We start from the raw sequence: 21,365 nt of genomic DNA, 5'->3' as shown, positions 1-21,365 counted from the left end.
TGAGAACGCATAGGTCTGGGAGATACTTAGGTTAGCAGCTTATTCCTGAAATAATATAATTCTAGAAAGAACGGTGAATATAGGTCATTGATTGCTGAATAAGAATCTTATCCGCATGCTAACTGTATTCAGTAATATATCATTTAGCTTTTCCAAGGTTTTAGGTATGGGCACTGCCCTAAGATCAAGTATCGTAGTTGAAAAATTGAAATGTTTAAATCATTAAGTGGGTTCTGTGTCTTACTTCATGTCAATCTTTCTTGAAAAAACAAGACATTTCATTTATTTAAGCCAAGACTACTATGTTCTGATCTGGCTCCTTCCTGTCACTTTCTTAACAACTCCTATTACTATCCAGTTAACGTATTTGTGGTGGGTGCTGCTTTGGGATTATAAAGCCCTAATGACTAGAAGTATCACCTGTCACTACCCCTGCACAGCATCACCCCAATCTGTGCATCTACATCCAAAGCAGAGGCATTACTTGCTTTCCCATTGATGGATTGGCTTGAGCTCAATGACCACGGGGGCCTTCTCAGTGGTAGCTCACCAATTATGGAATTCTTTCCCAAGGGAAGTTTGCCTAGCCCAGGGGTAGGCAACCTTGGCTCTTTTATGACTCGTGGACTTCAACTCCCAGAATTCCTGAGCCAGCTGGCTCAGGAATTCTGGGAGTTGAAGTCCACGAGTCATAAAAGAGCCAAGGTTACCTACCCCTGGCCTAGCCTCTCCCCATATTGTCCTTTCAGAAAACAATGGAAGATGTGTCAGAGATTTGTAAGTTAGCAATTAATAAGAACTGGATATTTTATATTGCCCGTTTTCCTTTTACTATATTGAAACGATTTTTACTTTTTGAAATATATTGTTTTTAAGTTTTATTGGGTTGGAAAACTTTTTTTTATTCTATTGCTGAGTGCCTTGTTTACAATGGCATGAAACCGAATAATCCAGATGCACACCAGATATAAATTCCCCTCTGGATCTAAAGGAGATCCAATCAGTGCATATAAATAGTACAAAACTGATAAGAGATATGATGTAAACATTTTTCCCATTGGCTCAATGTGATTGTTTGTAGTATGTTTTAACAGTTTAGTCCAATTTTAAAATCTTTACATCCACTGGTTCCCCTGAGAGATTTAAATATATGCTTAACGGTTCTGTTGCTGAAATTAATGGGCCTTACTTAACTTAGGCTGAATTCTGTTCAGAGATAAGGATGTTGTAACAAATTAACGAGATAAAGCAAGGCTATTCTTGAACAAACCTTTTTTTAAAATCTATGTTCCCACAATATACTCAACTAGCTGATCCTATTTGCAATCTATTAGCCTTGTTCTACTGATCTTCCACATCAGAATTCTTTGAAATTTCTCAACTTGTTCTCCTTTGGTGTTTCCATCCAGCAACACACCATATCCTTCATTCAAGAATGTGGTGTCACGGAATTCTAAGTGATTATAAAACATGAAGACAAGTCCTGCTAAAGCTGACCAAAGACTGATTTACTTCCCATATTGCTTCTAATCAATTGCTTCTAAAAAGTCCACAAAGAATAATGAAAAATTCAGTGGGGGGAAAAAATCCATGTAAATGGTTGGGGTAGTCAATGGCTATGTTCTCAAAACATACTTACCTTTGTTTAATTTGATTAAGATTACTAAATCCATTTTTAATGCAGCAATAATTAGGTCAAACTTGGTTGGATAGTGTCAGTCAGTGTGCCATGGAGCATACTAATTACCTAATTCAAAAAATGTATCAGTAAGTAGGACTTCTGCATTGGAGAAATCTCCCTTGTGATTGCTTGGCAATATGTAACTAAAATGTTCATAAGTTATTTCCAGCGTTTTATCCAATATACATGCATACCCAGGAGGAGATATTAATGCAGCCCCTGCTGGTCCTTCTGTGTTGTTCACTGTCTTAACTCCAGCCTCAACAATCAGCTAAAATTTCTATTTGTTCCCATAGTCCATTTTTGAATAGGCAGAGAGCTATGGGATGACATTACAAAGTACCTTTATTGGACAGACATAACACATTAAATTGAAATACAAATGATTACAGTGGATTGAAACCTTTTTTTAAAGTAAAAATATACAAACTGTATTCAAAAGAGTATAAACTTTTATAGTATCCCAAAAGGTGATATTTAAAGTGTCCAGAAGATGAATAACTAATTGTGCAGTGGAAAAAAGTTGACCTAGCATAAAATCTTAAACTGTGTCCATACAACATACTAATTGACATAGCTTTACTAGACTCACCCAACAGCCTGGGTTCACCTCAGTCATAAACAATGTAGACTGGCTGGTCTATAAAATAGTCAAGCCTATTTTTACTTAGAACAAGTTGTGAATTAGTCATAGTCTTTCAAAACCATCCCAACTCCATGAACAAAATATGTAGAAATGATTTCACACATGATTTAAAGTGTTAAAAGAAGAAAAGAATATTAAGATTGCAGGCTGCAGGAGAAAGTGTAATTTCAAATCATTATTCACTTTTACTCTGGACAGATTACAAGAAAGCAGAATATTTACAAAATGGGCTTTCAGGAGAAAACCAATGCTGCATACAATGCCAAACTATAAATTGTACACAGCCACTATGAGGTATAATAGATAAAAAATGGGCTTGAAATCTTGTTTAGACCTGAGGTCACTAGTTGATCTGAATCAGTAATCCACTCCCTCAGAATATTCTGGTCTACAAATCTGAGCAGAATTCCTACGAAAGTGGCAAAATATAACAAACTAATTTGAAGTTCGAAATCTATAACAGTTGTGCATAAATATTAAAATGTGTCATGCTATATAATGGTTCAGAGCATTAAAACATAAGTTGTATTTATTAAAGCAAACCTTTCAAAAATAAGTTGAAACGTCAACGCAAAGGTTGGCATAATAATCTCTAGGGGAAGTGATTTGTTTCTCTTTTATCATATGAATGAAATGCTGGCATGGAGTCCATGCTAAAGCTTAAATGATTACAGAAATAATTTGCTTCTCTGTTTTTTCTTTTAACAGTGCTGGGGGAAGGATATCAAAGTAAGTTACGTCATGCTATTGTATATGTAATGGAAAGAAAAAAGCACAATTATCCTGTTAAACACATCTCCACTATTTCAATAGAAATGTAATAAAATGCTTAAATTGCTATCTGAATTTAATGAGGCTAAAAGGTAACTAATATTGGCTCAATAGGTTTCTCAACAAGATTAGAACATCAATACATACATCAAAAAAGTATTACTACTGAAATTTTCTATTAACTGGGTAAGGAAGATCAGAGTAAAACAAAAAAACAAATCCCCATTGTGAAGAATTTACCAAACCCAGATAAGCTAACACATACCAGGAAACAATTTGGTCACTGTGACATGAAATCAAATAAATCTTTCTGGCACATTAAACAGTAAAAGAAAAGACCAGCAAAGATGCATTCCCCATGGTATTCAACTATGTTAAAAATCTTCAGATCAAATGTTACACTTCTGCTTGACTTTACTTCAGAGAAAACCATTTTAATAAGTGCATAGATTGCTTGGATAACTAAAATGAAACTTAGTGTGACTAATTTATAGAGTATTAAAAAGAGAGGCTTTCAGTGGATGCTCTGGGACCTGTATTTTTCTGCAAGGGATTAAACTGGGGATAGAGCCTTCTTTAAAAAACTCAGCTGTCTGAAATGGCTTTTGAATACCAAGAATATGGGCCTGAAGACAAGGTAACTCACTTCCTAATATTTATCGAAACCTGGGCATCTGCGGGATTGGAGCGCCCTCTATTGGAGTTGAGGAAGGGACTGCTAGCAGATGCCCACCGTGCAGCCTCTCATTTACGCGGAGTTCACATCCATCCTGAAGCATTCGAATGGCTATTCGTGCAATATTCTTGGAATCATCCAGCCCACTGTGAGGCCGTCCATCATAGTCCATCCCAAGTTTTTCCAACATGGTTGACAGCTTTGTTTGGCATCTAGGAACCTGGAAAATGAATTGAATCATTCTGAGAAGATGCAGACAGAAGAGAAAATCTGTCTACATTACTAGCTGCTCTAAATTCTATCCTTGCCCACATATGTGTGAGATGGCAATGGGCTCTTCCATATTCCAGCTATGCTCTGAAGTGCAGCGGGTTTTCTACATGAAGGGGTGCAATTTTAAAGTAAACTGTTTTAATTTAAATAAATAAAAGTACAACATTCGGCATACCAAACCTTTTCCCATTTTTGTTTCTGAGAACGTCTCTGTTACCAATCCAGGTATTTAGGAAATTCTTAGAAAACAAAAATGATGGGTAGTTATAGACCAGGATTTTATTTGAAAGTATATCCACCTGCACCAAAGAAGACAAAAAGGTGAAGCTGGGAAATTAAGAGCATATCCTGGAAGGAAATACTGGGAAGGATGGCGGGGAGCAAGAGAACCAGTTTCCCTTCAGCAATGGGATCTTTTACAACAGGCCACGTCCTTCAAGGTGCCCATGTTATAAGAGCACACAGGACTTGTTCTCACATTTCAAATAATGCCCATTGTCTCAATGAATGTTTATAGGTTTGTTGTTCCAGTTGCTGCAGTTCTAGAAAAATCAAGAATGGGCAACAAAAAGCAACATTCAGATTCTGAGTTTCATAAGTGCATATCTAGCAGAGGCAGGCGGGGTTTTTGTGTTCCTTCATAAAATCTACATGGTTTTCTTCAATATAGATAGTCTTCACTTAATCGACTTTGAAGTTACAATACAGCTAAAGAAGGAGACTTATGACCAGTGCTCAAAATTGTGGCCACTGAAGTGTCCCCAGTCATGTGATTGCAATTCAGGCATTTTGCAACCAGTGCCCATTTACGGTGGTCACAGTGCCCAACAGTCGAGCAATTTCCATTTGGGCTCTTCATAACTGGTTTCCGACAAGCAAAATCAATAGAAAAGCCAGCAGGAGTCATAAGTCACAGTCACATGATGTTGCGCTTAAGGACCTGCAGAGATTCCCTTAATGACTGTAGTGGAACTGACATCAAAAGTTCCACACAATCACATGACATTTCACTTAATAACCACTTAGTGATGGAGTTGCTGCCCATTGTCATCTGTAAGTGAGAATTATCTGTACTTTAAAGTTACATGGAGTGATCTACTGACATCACCAGAGTGGGAGGGATGCTTAGGCATCCATTTCCCTGCTTAAAATGACTCCAAAACTATAAAAAAGAAGGCAAACCTTTTCCATCCCATTTAGGGGTTGCAGAAGGGCTAATAAATGGCAGTGTAAGAGAATATATCCTACCTGACATATAGATCTTAGTAGGGGCAACCTTTACCCAAAACATTATATAGTTCTCCAAGCCCAGTGATGGCAAACCTCTAACAGGCGTGTCAAAGTTTTGGATAACAAAGTTTTTGTTTTGTTTCCGGCATTTATGCCAGAATTTATCAACACCCAAAAACGATTTTCAGAAACACAATTTTCAGAGGCTGTAGAATGGGAAAGATGCAAGGTGACCTTTTTCAGTAGCAGCAATGATATGGGCTGAAGTTGAGGTTCAGACCTCAACTCCAGGCCCAGCCTTAGAGCTGCTGCCAAGTGCCACTGTTCAGGGTGGCCTAAATGGGGGGGGGGGAGGAAATAGAGAATTGTTTCTCTTTTGTTCAGTGTGTGTATGTGACCGACCAGCAGAATGAACTTAGGTATTTTCTGATTTTTTGACATGCCAAGCCCCAAAGGTTTGCCATCACTGTCCTAGCCACAGCATATGCATAAATTCACTAACCTGACAATTATTATAAACCCATCTTTGAATTTCTGCTTTTCTCAACTAGAATCTGAATGTTTCAGGAAACAAGCAGACAACAAACCTTGTAGAAGTTTCCATAGGATTTGCGGATATTAATCCACTTCTTAGCAAAAGAAGGATACTTCAGACGACTAATACGACACTGGATATTTAAAAATTTACTCATATCCCAGGACCTTTAATAAACAATAAGTAAACAAACAAATAAATAAATCACATTTTAAGAATGCCAATTTCATTAGGAAGTTCTTTTAAACTTCTTTTGCAAATTATTTGGATATTCCTTTGGGTATTTCCCCAATTTTCCTGAGATAATTTGTAAATCCTTTTTTAGAGTTCCTGAATCTTAAACAGCCCAACAGTGTTATCTATGGCAACACCTACTGTTAAATTCCTTTTTCAGTGGTCCAAATATACACCAAGAATTTTATTTGCCCAAATTTTCTCATGGAAATATTGTCTTATGCCATGCTCTTGATGTGTTTTTCTGGTATTTTGTTGATCATATCTTTCATTAGTTTTATGATTCATTAAGTTTGTACTGTGATTTTGTAGTTTATTATTCTCTTATGTTACTCATGATACTTCTTGTTAAAATGTAAACAATATGGTCCAAACATTAAATAATCAAAGATATATGAATGCACTCTGCAAATAAGTCATTGTTTAGCTATTTTCATTGTCAAAGAGAAAAACTAGCATATTTATAATCCCCTATATATGTATAGCAGGGGTCTTCAAACTTGGTTCTTTTATGACTTGTGGACTTCAACTCCCAGAATTCCTCAACCAGCTGAGGAATTCTGGGAGTTGAAGTCCACAAGTCATAAAAGGACCAAGTTTGAAGACCCCTGATGTATAGACACTGAATAAAACAGCTGACTTCAATATTCATGTATGAATGTTAATGTTAATAACCTATGCAGATTATTTCTCTTGAATTCAACAAGTTGTAATATACTACGCTCTAAATCAGGGGTGTCAAACTCGCAACATCACGTGACGTGTCACGACGTATCGCGACTTTTTTTTCCATTGCCGGCACTGGGGTGGGTGCGGTTTTGTCATGACGCATCCAGCCTGCGGGCCAGCAGTTTGACACCCCTGCTCTACATTTTAATCAAAGTGTATTTGCTATAACCTGTTCAAAACAGAACGTATTTCTTCTAGTCATGTGCAGCATCAGAGGACAAGCAGGGAAAAGATCCAAGGTATTCTGACATTCCAATCACAACTTCCTATTTAGCTTATTGTAGCAAATACAACCAAACTGAACAACTCCAGAAATGCAACCCTGTCAAAGCTAAAGAACGGTTGAAGAACACTGACATAATTTAATGGCTGCAATTAAAAAATAAGTAGGTTCATCAACTGAACATATGTACATCTCTCCCCAATACATACCCATCTGTTAATATGGAATAGCTGTATTTGCTTCCTAGTTCTTTCTGTTTCATCCAGTCTACAACACGTTGCAGCACTTTGGGGAATTCATCAGCTTTCTCTACCAGTTCCTTGAAATAGTATGAATGAAAATACAATTACTGTATATTAAGAAACTCAGGTATTAATTATACAATGTGAAAATAATATAAAAGGGCTTCTTATTAAAAATCTACTACACTCTTTTTGGTTTTCCACAGTATTAATGCAACAAAATACCCTATATTCATTCTTATTACATTCAGTGAGAAAATACAAACTACTGAAGTATCTGCATATGTCTAATATTCTTCAATGGCTGGGGGAGAGGCAAGAAGGAAGGGAAGATCGCCTGGATTTGACTCTTGCAAGTTGTATTTTCTTCAAGAAAATCCTGCAGCCTGTCAACCATCCTATCTTTCTGGTTGTTCTATTATTTCCCTCTTCTTCCAACCCTTCTCAGCTTGGAAAACTGGAAGAAAGATGCAATTTATGATAGAAAACCTCTTTTTTTTTTCCTCCGCAGAGCCTAACTGTAATATATATATAAAGACTTTAAGCAATAGCAAGTTAATATCAATATTAAAGGTCTTTATCTCAAAAGCATCTAAAATGTCTACTGTTCCATATCAGATTCAATATCTAACAAACCATTACAAACCAAAATATATCAACATATATTTTTCTGGTACTGTACAAAACTCAGTTTGCAACTTACTAAGCAATTAAGAATGTAGCTAGTTTGAGGCTTAATTACCCACAAGCAGTCTTTGCATTATTCCTGCAGCTGGCACTGAGGAAGCAATAAAGCGGTCTTCATCAAGGTAGACCTCTCATGAAAATTACAGGTAGTCCTCGGCTTACGACCACAGTGGACCCCAAAATTTCTGTTGCTGAGTGAGACAGTTGTTAAGTGAATTTCCCCCATTTTACGACCTTTTTTGTTACAGTTAAGTGAATTACTGCAATTGTTACACTGCAGAGCGAATCTGGCTTCCCCCATTGACTCTGCTTGTCAGAAGGTCGCAAAAGGTGATCACAGGACCGCCGAGACACTGCAACCGTCACAAACATGAGTCAGTTGCCAAGTCTCTGAATTTTGATCACGTGACCCATGGGAGTGCTGCAACAGCCATAAATGTGAAAAACGGCCATGTCACTTTTTTCAGTGCTGTTGTAACTCCAAACAGTCATTAAATGAACAGTTGTAAGTCGAGGACTATCTATATACCCCATCCTCTTCTAAACAGTAAATGTACCATTTAAACAATTCACATTATTGATGGCACAAGCAGGTTGTCCAAGTGCATAGAGCACCGATTGGACATTATATGTTTTGCCTCTGACCCAGCCAAATCAGGTATGATCAGCAGTGATTGCTAACAGTATGGTGTTAGAAACCAGTTTGCTCAGAGAAACTCAGAATTCTAATCTATAGAATAGTTACACATTTCTTTATCACAAGCATTTTATTTACAGCCTGTGGTACTGATTTAAAAGAAACACATCTATAAAGAAAAAGAGAAATCAGGAAGCTTAGATCTAAGCCTATGTCACTGATATGCTGTGTTTGCAGTGAGGTATTAGGATTATATCTAATGCCTAAACCATTATCTTTTTTTTTAAAAAAAAGTTTTGCTTAATAAGTGTAGTGTGTGACAGACTATTTACCTGAGAGATTCCCGTCAAATTAATGCAGAAATCTGAGAGTTGAGGATTAATCTCTGGTTTCACATATTGCTGGAAAGTGTCTTCCTACAAAATTAAAGTTAAACATGGGCCATTTCATGATGATACAGACAAAACACAGAAAAGCTGCTCCTTACATACTGTAGCTCATTAATCCGAAGAAATAACAATCAGTCAAACATAATAAGGGTCAGTTGAACCTTAGCAATAAGTACTGCAGTACCATATGTGGGCTTTAGGTAGGATATTCTGCTGCTCCTGCTGCCATGGCTAGGGGCTTTCTTACAACTCTCAGTTCAGGTTCGCAAAGAGTACCAAGAACTGTAATACAGAGTAGTCCATAAGGAAGGATATACATACTATTACAGTCATTACACACCTGACAAAGTATATTAGGGGCACTGTATCTGGACAGCTATGAGAAGATAACCAAGAAATACAGAAAGCCCCATACAGATACATCTGTGATTTAACGTCGTACCTACAACTGCTGATTCCTTACTCAAACCAGCATAGCTAGTGAACCACCCATTGATACCTTGTTTAATTAGTATGCCTATTGTGTAAATACAGCATGCAGACTAGACTATTTCCAGTCAAAACAAATCAGAGAATAGCCATAAATCACTCCACAAAACCGTTTTTCAACCAATTCTGCTAGGAATGTAGCCCATATTGAAACAGTATGCTTAATGCTAAACAAACAACAAATGATAGGTAACTTGTTAGCCACAATCCATAGCAGAAAACTAATGAGCATGAGCATACACATTTATGCTAAGCTTTATGACTTAGTATGATATGCAACTGCATCAGTGTTACCTGCAGAACATTAGACTCAACATCTTAAAAACAAATTGAAAAGCAGCTTCAGGATGTTATCATTTAGAGCAGAAGAGTAGCACAGAAGGGCATTTGGACCATTCTTTGTTGTCTTTCACCCAAAATCATTTTCTCTTTCCCAAACTGTCTACTTGTGAGAATCTAGCCATGTATTTACTTCTGCTTGTTCCACTTAGCAAGAGAAAAGGGAAGCACTTTTTTTGTACAAAATGCCTTTTGTACAAGTAGCAAACATATATTAGTATTTATTTTCTTATGGATATAATTCAAGATCTAAAAAAGATTATGCCAGCCAGAGTTAAGCTGCCTAATTTGTTGATCATATAGCATACAAGGCAGCATAATACCTTTGCTTCGCTATCTATTTTTAAAATGCAAATCTCAATTTTTGATGAATTTATTAAACTATCCAGGAATCAAGTAGGACAGAAATACTTACTATTTGTAACGTCTGAGTATTTAGTAAAACGATAGGAAATTCGATTATTTCATGTACAAATTCTGGCTGATTTTTTTCTTCACAAGTTGCTTCAAAGTCAATAACACAGATATAATTGTAGTAGTCTTCTGCATTTGGAGGTTGCTTGTACATTAATTTTTCTTTCTTATAGTAGTTTTTCAGCCTCTTTTTTAATACATCTTTTACTCCTCTGTTAAAAAAAACATTAGTGATTATTTTTAGGATATTTTATTATACAGTAGTGGCCAAAATTGTGGAAACCTTTTGGGAAAATGTACATTTGAGGTTCGATGGCTAATAACACCACTTTTTTGGAGTAGTACTATAAAATTATATATCAATGGAAAGATAATTTAATCAAGAACGTAATGCAATAACCTTTATGAAGGATTTGCTATTAGAAGAGCAGTTATAAAGAAGAAAAGTGAAACACGTAGAAAAAACGAGATATACAAAAATTATCACTATAGAAAAAACGATATACAAAAATTATCACCATAGAAAAAACGAGATATACAAAAATTATCACCATGTCAGTTAATACTTAGTTGGGTAACCTTTAGCATGAATTATGGCCATGGAGTGAACCAAGTCCTTTAGTTCTGCAGCTGTTATAATGTGAAACCAAAATTGAATGATTGCTTCTATTAACTGGGTTTTATTGCTGGGTCGCTTCTGACTAACAAGTTTCTTTAGTCGGTTCTATAAATTTTCAATTGGGTTAAGGTCTGGACTATTCCCAGGCCGTTCCAGCAGTGGAATATGATTAACTTGAAACCACTTTTTGCACACAGCAGTAACATGATATGGAGCTGAATCCTGTTGAAATATAAATGCTTCATTGTCTTGGAAAAGATCATGTGTGGAAGGCTTCAGTTTGGGCTCAAATATTCCACTAATGTATTTTTGGCCATTTATATTCCCATTAATCACACAAATTCTGCCCACACCTTTTGATGTCATACAACCACAGATCATAACACTGACTGGGTGTTTCACGGTACATGTAATGCAATCAGGATGCAAATCTTCTCCGATTCTTCTCCTTACGTATTTTATGCCATCACTACCAAACAGGGAGATCTTGGTCTCATCACTCCAAATAACACTGTCCCATTGTTCCTCAGTCCAGGTAACATGGGTTTTAGCCCAGTTTAGTCTTTTCAACCTTTGAGAGATAAAAGTGGCTTTTTTCGTGGAATTCTAGATTTTAGACCAAATTCCTGCAGTCTGTGCCGAACAGTCCTTGCACTCAATTTCACATTGCATTGCGCCATTTCATCTTGTATACACCCAGATTATTTTCTTCTGTCACATAGGCACAGTCTCTTAATTCTTCTATCATCACTTGCTGTTGTGCATCTTTTCCTGCCTTTACCAGTGTGGTTTTGTAGTGACTGAGTCTCCTTATACCTCTTCAAAAACTTAGAAATGCCACCTTTGGTTAAGTTTCCACCAACCTTTCTTCTAATTTCTATAACTGTAGTCTTGTTCACTTAATAATACTATTTTACATTGCTTTCTGGGCGACCAGTCAACTCTTTGCACCATCATTTAAATTTTATTACGTTTTACAAGCTCACTAAATGAAAGAACACAAAAAAACGCAACCAACTTGATAGCGATCACATAACACACTGACAAGCGTCCTCCTCTCAGCTTCAATACATCACATCAATAACTGAATCCTACTGTGATCTGATTGGCTCATTGCCAAAGCAAGATGACACTTGATTGGCTCTCTAAACACTCATGCTCATTGGCTACAATCAGATGAAAGAAAGCTACCTAATATCAATCTAAGCAAGCTGTGCTTCCTTTTTCTGGTTATTTGGCTATTAACTTTTCATAGAATATAGGTAACTGAACAAACTTTGTTGCATTACATTCTTTATTAAATTATCTTTCCATTGATATATAATTGTATGGTACTACTCCAAAAAAAGTGGTGTTATTAGTCATCAAACCTCAAATGTACACTTTTCCCAAAAGATTTCCACAATTTTGGCCACTACTGTACTGCTGAGTTAGAACAGAAATGTAGCATCTCTTAATCCATTTGGACATTATCTCTCCTAATGCCAAACCTGCTTTTAATAACTTCCTCCAACAGAAATGGCAAGAATGACCTACTCTGATCTGCTTGCATCAAACTAGGCTCAAAAGGAAGTTGCTCCTACTGTGTAATTCTCCAGAGAAAGAGATAAAACATGAGCAGACACATTTAACAGGATTATAATATTCCCTATGCCTTTAAGAAATTTATGACATTATTTTTAGACAAAACGTATTCCAGTTTTTACTTAAGTTGTTTGCAATGACATGAACAGTATTTCTGCACAAACAAGTAATCCCTTCATGTATATTTCAGGTAAGTTAAATAGTCTCTAGGACAGAGAATAGAAGGAACACTGTCATGTACACTATTTACAAAAAACATCATATATAAAAAAATTGTGATGCCATTACATAACTGGCACAAAAAGCTATCTTCTAAAAAGTCAGACCATAGTTCCACCTAACCCCAGTAAGGTCAATTACAGCTGAGAGGGAATTCTAGGTGACCAATCAAAAGAGTTTCTTTCAACTCTACCTGGAAATGCCAAGAATCACACCTGGGACAATTTGGGTGTGAAACCTACATTCTATCACTAAACCACCACCAATCACAAAGTATTTTTTTTCTCTTTGTTCCAACTTTAATTTAGGTATGCAATTTATTCACCGCCTCAGTCCAAGTGGATTCTTGGGATGACATCAAATCACTAAAACTAAATACTGTATGTACATATAAAACAATAAAAGTATAAAGGCCTGTGTCCTCAAACACCATTTAGAAAAGTCAGGTCTTTACTAGCCTCTGGGAGGCAATTATGGTATGGGTCTTCCTTGCCTAGGAGTCAGCTGTTAGTAAGACAGCTGCCTCAGGGAATGTTTCTTATTGGGTCCCTTGTCAATGAAGAAGGAACTCTTCTACTATTTAGGTTTCCTTTTTTTTCCACATAGGATTTTCTTAATCTTTTCAATTCAATTGTCACTGAATTCTTGAATTTTTTTTCATCAAACGAGACTTTCTAAAAAGTTCACGCCTTTAGCTGAAGATATGGAGAGGTATAAAGTGCTATAATGCAAATTCTAGCATCACAACTTTGTGTAAGATTTCATACTGAAGAATCTGTTTATGACTTTGCAGTGTGAAATCCTTCTCTGCCAACAAACTCTTCCAATGATAGACTTCTCTGCAGAAACAATTATCCATAATGTACAGAGCTTCTTCCTTCTACAAATGATAAAAGCATCTCAGAAGAAAGATCCACGAGAGGTGACTTTATTAATTCCACCTTTACACATGTAGTAAGAAACACATCACAAAATGTATGCACTCACACACGGTTGGTTACCTGGTGTCAAGTCTGAATTCAGCAAGTTTAGTTCTCAGCTCTTCTCTATTCATTCTATTGATATAACCATTTGTCAGAGAAATCTCTTTGTAGATTGGATCGCTGAAATCACCTGAATTAGATTTTTTATTATTTTCTTCTTGAAAATCAAACTGGCAGCACTGCTTACTCTGACAGAAAGGCTGTATGATGAGAAAAAAAAGTTGTGTAGTTATAATTGTCTTTATCTTCAAAAGCTTGAATAATAACTTTATTCAACATTATCTAGAAACAATGACATTGGGTCATTGTCCAAAGGCAGAAGTGATCACAATATTATATTGAAAAAGCCCTCACTTAAATACTGAGATGTGCAATTTATTCACTTCTTACTAACATCCAGCTTTTGAAATGCATTCTTTTAAAGAAAGGAACCTGCTACTATAATTGTTATGTGAGCCTAATCTTGTTCATGGCCCATCAATTAGCCAAATTTCCTACTTAGTCATCAACGTGGCACCCTGTAAATGAGCATAACTCTCACTGTTAAGGGATTTAGCAACATTTCAAAACAGGCCCAAAGGCAATATTATTTTATTTTATTTTAAATTTTAGAATTGTGAATAACATACAATAGGCATATGTATTTAACTTGCTACACTTTCCTTCTTTACAGTATTTTTTATAGGTTCTTATATTCTTTTTTGAAGATAGTTAAGTTTAAAGGCTTGGTTGACTGGAAGGTTGACTGCTCGAGACCCAGGTATTGTGACGGGATGAGCTCCAGCTCCTGCCAACCTAGCAGTTCAAAAGAATGCAAATGCAAGTAGATAAATAGGTATCACTTTGATGGGAAGGTAACAGTGTTCTGTGTGTCTTGGTGTATAGTCATGCTGGCCATATGACTACAGAAGCATCTTCAGACAACACTGGCTCCCTCGGCTAGGAAATGGAGATGAGCATCACTCCCTAGAATTGGACACGACTGGGCAGGGGAAATCTTTACTTTTTTTTCTTCTTTTTTTTTACCTTTTTAAGCTTAAAGTCAATAGGTAAATACCAGTAAAGGAAATTATAGAAACTATAGTAGAAGTATATCCTGATGAGTTTTAGTGGTCAACAGTTAAGAATAGGCAAAATATGGTTGATATAATTTAACAGTTACAGACACTTATGAAAAAGTTTTCTCAAGTATGAATCTAAGGGCTTTTGCTATTTCCCACTTAATGCCCACGCATCTGGAGTTACAATCGGAACTGGATTGCCAGAATTGCCATTGCTAAGTAATATAAATGTATACTTAGCAACATACATTTCAGTCTCAATAGTGATAAACTACCTGTAGCACAATTTTTTTTCTGTAACACTGCAAGATTTCTTGGGTATTTCCAGGTAACGCAAACAGCTTCCCTCACTGTCCCTTTTACTAACAGTCCAAGCAAAGCACTGTCATTTGTTTGCCTATACTATTTTTAAAAAAAAAACATCATTAAGATGTAAAACATGTTTGCACCTTTTAATTAGGAATGCTACCACCACCACCTCTTGGAAATGTCATGAGGTTGGGTTTCTTAGTTTTAGCACAGATTCCTCCTTTGGGCAATGATCCATCTTGGTTATTATGTAAAGTGCAACTGGGAAGACGAAAGTCAACGGACTACAACAACCCTTTATAAGCGCAAGGCTTCTTCAAAGGCCCCGGGCCGCCCGGCTCTCTCATGCAATCGCTCCGCGGCCAATTTAGAGCGGGGCAAAAGAGGATTCCGCGGGAGACCCGATTCCCCGGGAAGCACGAACGCTTTCCCGCCGCGGTCCAATTGTTTCCACTCTCTCGCGCCGCTGCTCCTCCTTCGGCAAGGGAGGAGCTCTGAGCCCTTCGACCGCTGACGGAAGGAGCTTTCCAGCTGGGACGGTTACGTCTCTGGGCGCCAAGCGCGAAACGGCTGCGCAGTCGCGAAGGGACACTTACCGAGGCCGCGCTGGCTTCCGCGTTCTCCTCCCCGGTGTGCTCGCGTCGCGGCACGTTCTCTTTTTGCTCCTCCATTTGGCTCTCTCCCCGTGGTCGGGAAACCTCGGCCTCTGTCGCACGCGCACGCGCGGGTCCTGCGGAGGGGAGGGGGAGGGAAGGCGCCAAACCTTTTTTCCACCAGACAAAACACCACACCGGACTGGGTGACGTCAGAACGCCCCTCGCTCCTCCTCAATGGTGGATCGGGGGCGGGGTCGAGAGCGGGGACGCCTCCGCAAGGATGAGGCGGGAATGTAATGTGACGTCAGGGCCCGGCGGAAATTAACGAACGTGGCTCGCTCTTCGCGCTTTGGGAAGGGAGGGCGTCTTTTTGCGCGCTGCCCCCCCCCCTCGGCCAGGCTTTCCTTCTGCAATTTGCGCGGGAAGGGCCGGACCGGATCGGGCTGGAGGGTTCTTGTTCGCTGCTTTCCCAAGTGGCTGCCAGGAACCGCGGGGGCTCCCGGAGGCGGACAGCCGATTCCGCTGGGAATGTGGCAAAATCAGATTGCGATTTATTAATTAGAGAAAGATTTCTTTTATAAATCCAAAATTTTATTTCTCAATCCTGACCTCTGGAGCGTTCTCACTGGGGATTAAGGGCACAATGCTGGTCTCTGCCTCTGAAAACGTTACGGGGGCGGCAGTATATTCCTTATTAGGAAAAGATAGCATTTTGGAACTTACTGGTTGGGAAGCAAATTAGAGTTAAGACTTCGATCCTGGACACGCTTCTAGGCAAATACACATAGGGTGATTCGAATGAATTCAGGCCTGCTGTAAAAAAAACCCCGGACTTCTGGGTTATTTAATGCCATTATCAGGAATCCTGTGGTTGTCAATCAGGCTACAGTCTGGGTGAAAGGCACAAGGTGTCTGTGCCCGTCTGTCTCTGAAATTATGCTTCCTTGATATTTACAGCAGGGTGCAAAAAGAAGATCTGGTTGCATCAGCTTTCTGTCTGGGGGTTTTCTTTATAGTTCTTTTGCTGGCAAGCACTGTAGTAGCTGAAACATTTCCATTTTGGGATGCTATCCTTTCTTGCTGATTTTTCCTGATTGTCTTTTCATCTGGTAACAGATTAAATGATTCTTATTAATTTTGAAAGATCAGTGAAATTCAAATCAATGTACACGGTACAAAAACGTCAGTATGGGTGACTTCTTGAGATAAAGAAGTTATCGGGTTAAAAAGAAAATTACTAATTTATTATATACTGTATGTTAACTTCAATATGTGAAATTTGGCATTTTGTAGAATGAGAAAATTATATAGAATGCCAAAAATGGGATGTCAAAGTATGAAACAGTTAATATTTCACACATTTCCTAGGTATTCCATGGAAGACCAAAAGGCAAACCGACAAAGTATAAAATACTCTTGCTAGTGACATTTTTATTGTGATGTGAGGCACGTGATGTCAGTGTACTATAGGCCCAACTTTTTTCTACCTGAGGCCTTATGTGGGTTTGGGAACATGGATAAACAGCAAAGTACTTTTTTTGGTTTTCAGAAAACTGGAAAAATATATATAATACTTAAAATATTAATATTTAGGTTTCTCTTAATTTACTACAAAAGCCAAAGGAATACTTGTGTTGTCCCAAAGGTGCTTTTTCAAAAGGCAACTGAACTTTGTTTTTGCTTGAAGATGTTTCACTTCTCATCCAAGAGGCTTCTTTTGAAAATGCATCTTTGGGACAACCATGTCCTGGATGGCTGACAAGCTCCATAGACAAATAGCTGTGTTACCCTTTTGCAGTGAAAATATAATATGGCAATTTAAAGACATGTAAGTGTTAACATATTTGTTAAGGTGGCAGAAGATTCTCTGTTGGATCATTCTTTAAGATTTAGTTCCTTTCTATTGTATGTTTGTGTTTCTTTAATGGAAGGTATCCAGTGATGAGATTCAGCCAGTTCGCACCACTTCGGCAGAACCATTAGCTAATTTTTTGTTGCCCAGGCCCAGAATGGACTTCCAGAAGCAGCATCCGGTTGTTCACATATTTGAATCCCACCACTGAAGGTATCTATGTGTAGTTGCTGAAGTGCAGGGAAGGTTTTTCATTGTTCACCTTTGAAAACCAATATAAAATCAACTGGCATAGGCCACTCCAGTAAATTGGTCTGTTACACAACATATATAAAGTTTTCAACAATTCCTAATGGAGTTTTCCCAGTGAAATGAGATTCTTTTCTTGTCTTCTATTGTTATTCGTTTATACCAGATAGCTTGGAATTATTCTCATGCACCAGTTTCATTTTCTAAATTTGGCATTGATTAGGCTACTCAAATGCATATTATGAATAAATATTACTTAAATTGCTTTTGCATTGGATTTTTTAATATATAAACATAGCTTACCTGGTTTGAACGTTTCCTTAGAAAAATATTTCTTTTGGATAGGCCATGACTGTGTGCCTGGGCAATGGAAATTCTTAAAGAAAATATGAGACTACTTTTTAAATGATATTTTAAATAATATGTATAATCTAACAAAAAAATGAGAAGGAGGGTTGTATTACAAAATTGAAAGACTGCATCATTTATTATTGCATTATCTAGGAAACAAATACAAGATCTAGCACAAGAAACAAATCAAAGGAAGTACTGATATATATTTGCAGTGTGTATTGTTTGATAATTATTTTGTGCTTTTTTTCCTTTTGACATCTTTAGAATAAAAGCAGCTTTTGAATCTGTCAGTTTATAATTCTCAAAGAGTGTCACTTACTATTGAATGTTTATCAAAACGTCTGTTTTTGGCTTCAGAGTGGCAGTATAAATACCTGTAAGCAAAGCAGATAGACTGTTGGATTCAAGAAGCAATTTACAATTGCTAATGGCTGAGGATTCTAAAATTAAATAAAAAAGCCACAAGGAAAGTGGGCAACCCTGATGAGTATCATGTTGTAACTCGAATCTGAAATCAGTTGATTTGTTGTAACTTGCACACTAGGCTGTTGATAATAAGCATTTGTCCATTTAATAAAATTTCACTCATTACTTGCTTAAGAAAATTAATCTGGACCATATCCAAAGTGCAGCAAGATCAGGTTTGTTTTGAGAATGTTAACAAATGCAAATTATTCAGTGTTTGGTTTTTTTGTTTTTAATAAATCTTAAAGGAGCAAATTATATAAAATGAAGTTGCCTGGCCAAGAAAGCAATTAATATCCTTGTATCAACATTAATTAATGAAATAGTTTTACAATGTGTACAAATTTGTACAGAATCATTACCAGATTTTAAAATAAAGGATTAGAGAATTTGACAGCTTAAATACTTTATGACTTTTCAGTTGGCATAAAAAATATTCGGCTGTGGGAACAGTAGCCAACAATTTCTCATAAGAACCATAATATGCAATACTTTTTAATAAAGAGTCCTTTTTATAGCTAGATAATTTCTAGGAATATGCAGATATCTTACCTCTGGAGGTAGGAATTCACCTTGAAAGGCATATAAAGTTTCTTTCCTCCTTTAGGAAACCATCGGATGGACGTGTCCACTCCAAATCCAATATGTCCTTCAGCTCCTGAAGAAATTGGCATCTCTGCCTCAGTGAAAAATAACAGAAAATCTATCCATGCAAAACTTATTAGGCCTTTTCGCCTTTTGTTCCTGCTGAATTTACAAACCAGAGCTCCAATAGTGAAATTACCTTGAAGGGAGCCTTCTTTCATTTGGCCACCTTGAATGTAAATATTGTTTATCACAGTAGCCATGGTAGCAGTACCGTATGGCCTATTCATAAGACAAGGAAACCCTGACAAATACATTTCACTCTAGAAACCCCAACTCTATGTCACTTTCTTTGAATTCTGCTTGGGAGGAAAGCCAGCTGAACTGACATACTATATAAATACCTCTGAATATGTTTCCTCCTAAAAATGTGCATCAGAGTGTGGTGTTCCATGGCAACAGTGCAGTAGGAGAAAGTAGAATTTACTTGAATGGGTAATCTGTAAGCACATTTGCATCTGACTGTGAAACATGATTGGTAGAGAAAGCACATTGCATATTAATATTATAGGAGAAATACAACCTGATTATAAAAATATCCCTAGTTATGTCTGGGCAGTTTCACTTGTCCCATTTCCTTTTCATTTGTTTATCTGACTTTTTAAAAATACTCATGTCTCCCGGCAGTACGTCAGAGAAACCTCATGTCCCTCCACGAGCATTTAGAAGGGCCCATTTCTATAAACAACCAAGTGGGAAAGGTTTTTTGGGTTTTTTTTGCAGTTCTGTAGGAAGCTACTTGAAGCATAATGGAGATGGAGATTAAAGGCTTTATTTATATGTATAGAGGTCATAAAATCTCGTAGGACTGGAAGGGACCCTGGAGGTCTTTTACTTCAATATCCTGCCCAAGGCAAAAGACCTTATTGCATCCTGGGCAAATGGCTGTCCAATCGTTTACATCTTCATCTGCCAAATGTCTTGTTATATGTGAAGGTCTTTTTGATGGTGAGCCCCTGAAAATCCAGCATAAGTGATCCCACTGTCTATAGGATAAGTTCAGCGTTTGATGAGATTAGGCTGGGATGCTAAAGAAGATGGCATTTTACATAAAGCTCAGCCCAAAGTCAGCATATGGCTTCTTACACACACATGCATGGTTGTCTGTGATGCTTTAACCAGATTCTTAGGCTTATCCTGTAGTTCAAACCTGAAACTACTGCCATTTTATTTTTACAGAAACCAGAATCTGACTTCGAACAAGCTTTTGTTTCCAATTCTGATTTCACCCAACCCAAAATAGCATCCATATCTTAAATTTAGTCAAGTTGAGTCTAAGACTTCTGAGCACCACATGCAGTGGAGGATAAGTTAGTAGCTCAACAATTAACCAATGGAACAACTTGCCTCCAGAAGCGATGAATGCTCGAACACTGGAAGTTTTTAAGAAGAGACTGGACAGCCATCTGTTCGAAATGGTGTAGGGTTTCCTGCCTGAGCAGGGGGTTGGAGTCGATGACCTCCAAGTTCCCTTCCAACTTTATTACTATTATTATTATTATTATTATTATTATTATTATTATTATTATTATTATTATTATTATATGAATGTACCTGTTCAATAACAGCAAATCTTTCTAAAAATTAACTGCTCTGACTTTTTTTTTTACTCATTCAACTACAAATGCTAGGAGACTCAACTATATACTTGTAGTCTAGAGGGTAGTATTTTTTTCCTATTGAAAGACATTGTTTTAAACTTACCCCACCCCACCCCACCCTGTTCAGCTAGCCATTACATTCCACCTACAGTCAAGCTTCTAATATCCCCACCCCAGCCTTCCCCAGACAAATATATACATGTTTAATGTTGTACAGTCTTCATCAGGAGGAATGGTGTTAAATAAAATACAGTATGATTGTTCAGAATGTATCTTTCTTCATTTCTTATTACAAAAACATATTGCTGCAACATAGCATGGTGTCCAAGGGGCCGTATAGGTATTTTAATGGTATTCATTTCCATTTTTACAAGTGATCTTTTCTCAGTTCTATCCTTCATTATAGCTTTTTGAAAGAGACTAATTGGAAACTATCAGACAAATGCACACATGCCCAGCAGAAAATATGTATTCAAACCTTTCTTAAGCAGCAAGAAAGAAATAGAATCTGAAGTGGAATAAAAAGAAACGAGAAACAGAATCTGAAGTGGAGTGATAGCTTCTTTGGAATGAAATTTAGAGATGGAAAATATTGCTGGATGAACGGTGATAATGCTGGTTTCCTTAGCAATG

General features: G+C 37.3%; 2 protein-coding genes across 2 annotated transcripts; both read right to left on the bottom strand.

Moving 5' to 3' along the window:
* Positions 1 to 2,008: 2,008 nt before the first annotated feature.
* On the bottom strand, positions 2,009 to 15,765 carry ERI1 (exoribonuclease 1). The gene is made up of 7 exons (XM_015813835.1): positions 15,567 to 15,765; positions 13,619 to 13,800; positions 10,197 to 10,407; positions 8,897 to 8,980; positions 7,208 to 7,317; positions 5,865 to 5,979; positions 2,009 to 3,994 (listed from the first exon to the last, which is right to left on the bottom strand). Exons 1-7 carry the CDS (start codon positions 15,639 to 15,641, stop codon positions 3,755 to 3,757), a joined length of 1,017 nt encoding a protein of 338 aa, XP_015669321.1. The 5' UTR covers positions 15,642 to 15,765; the 3' UTR covers positions 2,009 to 3,754.
* Positions 15,766 to 16,163: 398 nt separating this feature from the next.
* LOC107285625 lies at positions 16,164 to 19,612 on the bottom strand. The gene is made up of 4 exons (XM_015813834.1): positions 19,039 to 19,612; positions 18,341 to 18,395; positions 17,971 to 18,043; positions 16,164 to 16,672 (listed from the first exon to the last, which is right to left on the bottom strand). The coding sequence occupies exons 1-4, from the start codon at positions 19,386 to 19,388 to the stop codon at positions 16,518 to 16,520; spliced, it is 633 nt and encodes a 210-aa protein (XP_015669320.1). The 5' UTR covers positions 19,389 to 19,612; the 3' UTR covers positions 16,164 to 16,517.
* Between the last annotated feature and the right edge of the window lie 1,753 nt (positions 19,613 to 21,365).

The sequence above is a fragment of the Protobothrops mucrosquamatus genome, unplaced genomic scaffold, assembly GCF_001527695.2.
Source record: "Protobothrops mucrosquamatus isolate PMUCROS unplaced genomic scaffold, P.Mucros_1.0 scaffold199, whole genome shotgun sequence".
Lineage (NCBI taxonomy): Eukaryota > Metazoa > Chordata > Lepidosauria > Squamata > Viperidae > Protobothrops > Protobothrops mucrosquamatus.
Note: the sequence above shows the minus strand (reverse complement) of the source record. Positions and strands in the feature narration are given on the sequence as shown.